The following is a 1,562-nucleotide window of genomic DNA, read 5'->3' as shown; positions in this document are numbered from 1 at the left end:
TTTTCTAACGGTGATTGCCTGAAGCTTCTCAAATGATTTCCTTATGGGTTCTGTAAATCATTTCTTAGGTCAAAATTTGCTTACAACAGCAACAACCAATCCTTTTAAGCAGAAACTTACATATCAAAAAATATATCTCCAATCACTCTACTTTCTTGAGTTGCTTTCATATGGTCCTAGCTGACAGGCCCTCTTCTTACCTACAATTAAAAAAAAATATCGTTACCGTATTATTAATATAATTAAATAAAGTAATATGTGTAATAAACTCATACCGGAAGCTTTACATGAACAGAAGATGCAGTAGGAAATGAGGATTCTTGTCGCACCATCTCATCATCATGAGAATATGGATACACGCGATTTAACTTGCAGGTTCTTTTCTTATAGCCTGGATTATGGCATAAGCTACAATACAATTTTGTTTGCTTCCTTTTCATTTTTTGTCTACTTGCTCCAACTTCATCAGGCTCTTTTTTGCGAAGCTTTTGTTTTCTTCCTTTGGTACTTTGTCTTTCCAATCGTGGAGGCAAAGGAGGAACATTATTCAACTTAGGCCATATCTCTTGACCATTCATAGGTAGAATAGAAAATTTATAAATCGTTCTATAAGTTTCTACCTTATAACAATCATCCACATATGAATTAATGTCATCATGTTTAGTCCAAATCGCGACAATGGTATGCTTGCAAGGAATTCCTGTTAGATCCCATTTTCTACAACTGCATTTTCTATTTAGCAAATTCACAGCCCAGTTGTTCATTATGCTTGCTCCTATTATCTCATAATTCCATTCATTTGACTTCCTGGGAATAAATTCAACTGCTTTAGCTTGATTTTTATGCAATACATCCTTAATCTTAGGGTAAATATCACCATCATTCTACTTGGTACCTTTATCCCTATTTGCTTGCATCCTTGTCATAAGATGATACCTTATCTTCTCTAATAGAGTGATAATCGGCTTATCTCTAGCCTCAATGATCATGTTATTAAAATATTCACACATATTATTAAGTAAGGTATCACATTTTACAGTTTCAGGAAAGTGAGATTTAGACCATTCAGTAGGTGACTTTTTCTTGAGCCAATGAGCAGCTTCTGAATCTATATCAAAGATGTCAACCATACTATCCTCAAATCTTACAATCATGAGTGGGATTGTATGTTCTGATCTGAAATGTTCTATCTCGATACATTCTTGATGCTAGAATCTTCCATTTGCAATCTGGATGACCACAAGTTGCTTTCACTCTTGAGTTATCATTCTTGCACCACTTAATATACTTTCCTTCATTAACTTCATGAGTTATTACAACATATTTGAACTCATGCTTGTTTTCAAATATCAATTCTAATGGCAACACTGGTTTATCTCCGTCTGTTTTAGGATTGAACATCGAAAAGTTGAAACTCTCACTGTTAGAGTCACATTCTAAACTCTTTGTACTATCCGAGTTAACACAATTTGTATCACCTTCTTCAGCAGCCATTTTTTTCTTCACTTCTTCACTAACTTCATGTCTATGATTCACATTTTCATTATCATCTGAAAAATTAT

At 33.9% G+C, this 1,562-nt stretch overlaps 1 protein-coding gene across 1 annotated transcript; it reads right to left on the bottom strand.

Moving 5' to 3' along the window:
• Positions 1-269: 269 nt before the first annotated feature.
• Positions 270-1,130, bottom strand: LOC142178842 (uncharacterized). The gene is made up of 2 exons (XM_075248593.1): positions 937-1,130; positions 270-807 (listed from the first exon to the last, which is right to left on the bottom strand). Exons 1-2 carry the CDS (start codon positions 1,128-1,130, stop codon positions 270-272), a joined length of 732 nt encoding a protein of 243 aa, XP_075104694.1.
• Positions 1,131-1,562: the final 432 nt, after the last annotated feature.

This window comes from Nicotiana tabacum, unplaced genomic scaffold (assembly GCF_000715075.1).
Source record: "Nicotiana tabacum cultivar K326 unplaced genomic scaffold, ASM71507v2 Un00002, whole genome shotgun sequence".
Classification (NCBI taxonomy): domain Eukaryota; kingdom Viridiplantae; phylum Streptophyta; class Magnoliopsida; order Solanales; family Solanaceae; genus Nicotiana; species Nicotiana tabacum.
Note: the sequence above shows the minus strand (reverse complement) of the source record. Positions and strands in the feature narration are given on the sequence as shown.